Source organism: Chrysochloris asiatica, unplaced genomic scaffold (genome assembly GCF_000296735.1).
Source record: "Chrysochloris asiatica unplaced genomic scaffold, ChrAsi1.0 scaffold03684, whole genome shotgun sequence".
Classification (NCBI taxonomy): Eukaryota; Metazoa; Chordata; class Mammalia; order Afrosoricida; family Chrysochloridae; genus Chrysochloris; species Chrysochloris asiatica.
Genome location: NW_006412202.1, coordinates 1 through 704, shown reverse-complemented (window position 1 = coordinate 704; position 704 = coordinate 1). Strand labels below are relative to the sequence as shown.

Here is a 704-nt window from a genome sequence, read left to right as displayed (position 1 = left end):
CTAGAAGGGAGCAGCTGCCACTTCTGTTAACTGATAACTCTCTCAGTGGTGGTCAGTGAGGGTGTCTCCCCACTCGCTGCCTTCACTGCTCTAACATGGCTCTCCTTCCGCAGCACTGTAACGGCGTGGACTGGCGTCAGAAACTGGACTCGCAGAGAGGGGCTGTTATTGCTACGGAGCTGAAGAACAACAGCTACAAGCTGGCCCGGTGGACCTGCTGTGCTTTGCTGGCCGGATCCGAGTACCTGAAGCTTGGGTGAGGCTCAGTCCTACGTTCTCATTGGTCCTCTGAAAGGAGGAGTCTGGGTGGAAAGATAAGAGGCTGGCCTTCCCCATTTTCCTTAAGAAAACCACCAAGTGTCACTCTTGGACCTTTGACCCATGAGCATGACATCTCTCGGTGCCAGCCTGAGCCACCACTAAAGTCTTTCTGCACCCACTAGGTACGTGTCCCGGTACCATGTGAAAGACTCCTCACGCCACGTGATCCTGGGGACCCAGCAGTTCAAGCCCAATGAGTTCGCCAGCCAGATTAACCTGAGTGTGGAGAACGCCTGGGGCATCCTGCGCTGCGTCATTGACATCTGCATGAAGCTGGAGGAGGGCAAGTACCTCATCCTCAAGGACCCCAACAAGCAGGTCATTCGTGTCTACAGCCTGCCGGACGGCACCTTCAGCTCTGACGAAGATGAGGAAGAGGAGGA

General features: G+C 55.4%; 1 protein-coding gene across 1 annotated transcript in view; it reads left to right on the top strand.

Moving 5' to 3' along the window:
• LOC102812152 (eukaryotic translation initiation factor 3 subunit D-like) overlaps positions 1 to 699 on the top strand; it is a gene marked incomplete at both ends in the record, with an annotated part of 7,479 nt that extends 6,780 nt beyond the window's left edge. Inside the window, 2 exons of the mRNA XM_006878100.1 lie at positions 114 to 256; positions 444 to 699. Coding sequence (XP_006878162.1) covers positions 114 to 256; positions 444 to 699 — 399 coding nt within the window. The remainder of the gene's footprint in view (positions 1 to 113; positions 257 to 443) is intronic.
• Positions 700 to 704: the final 5 nt, after the last annotated feature.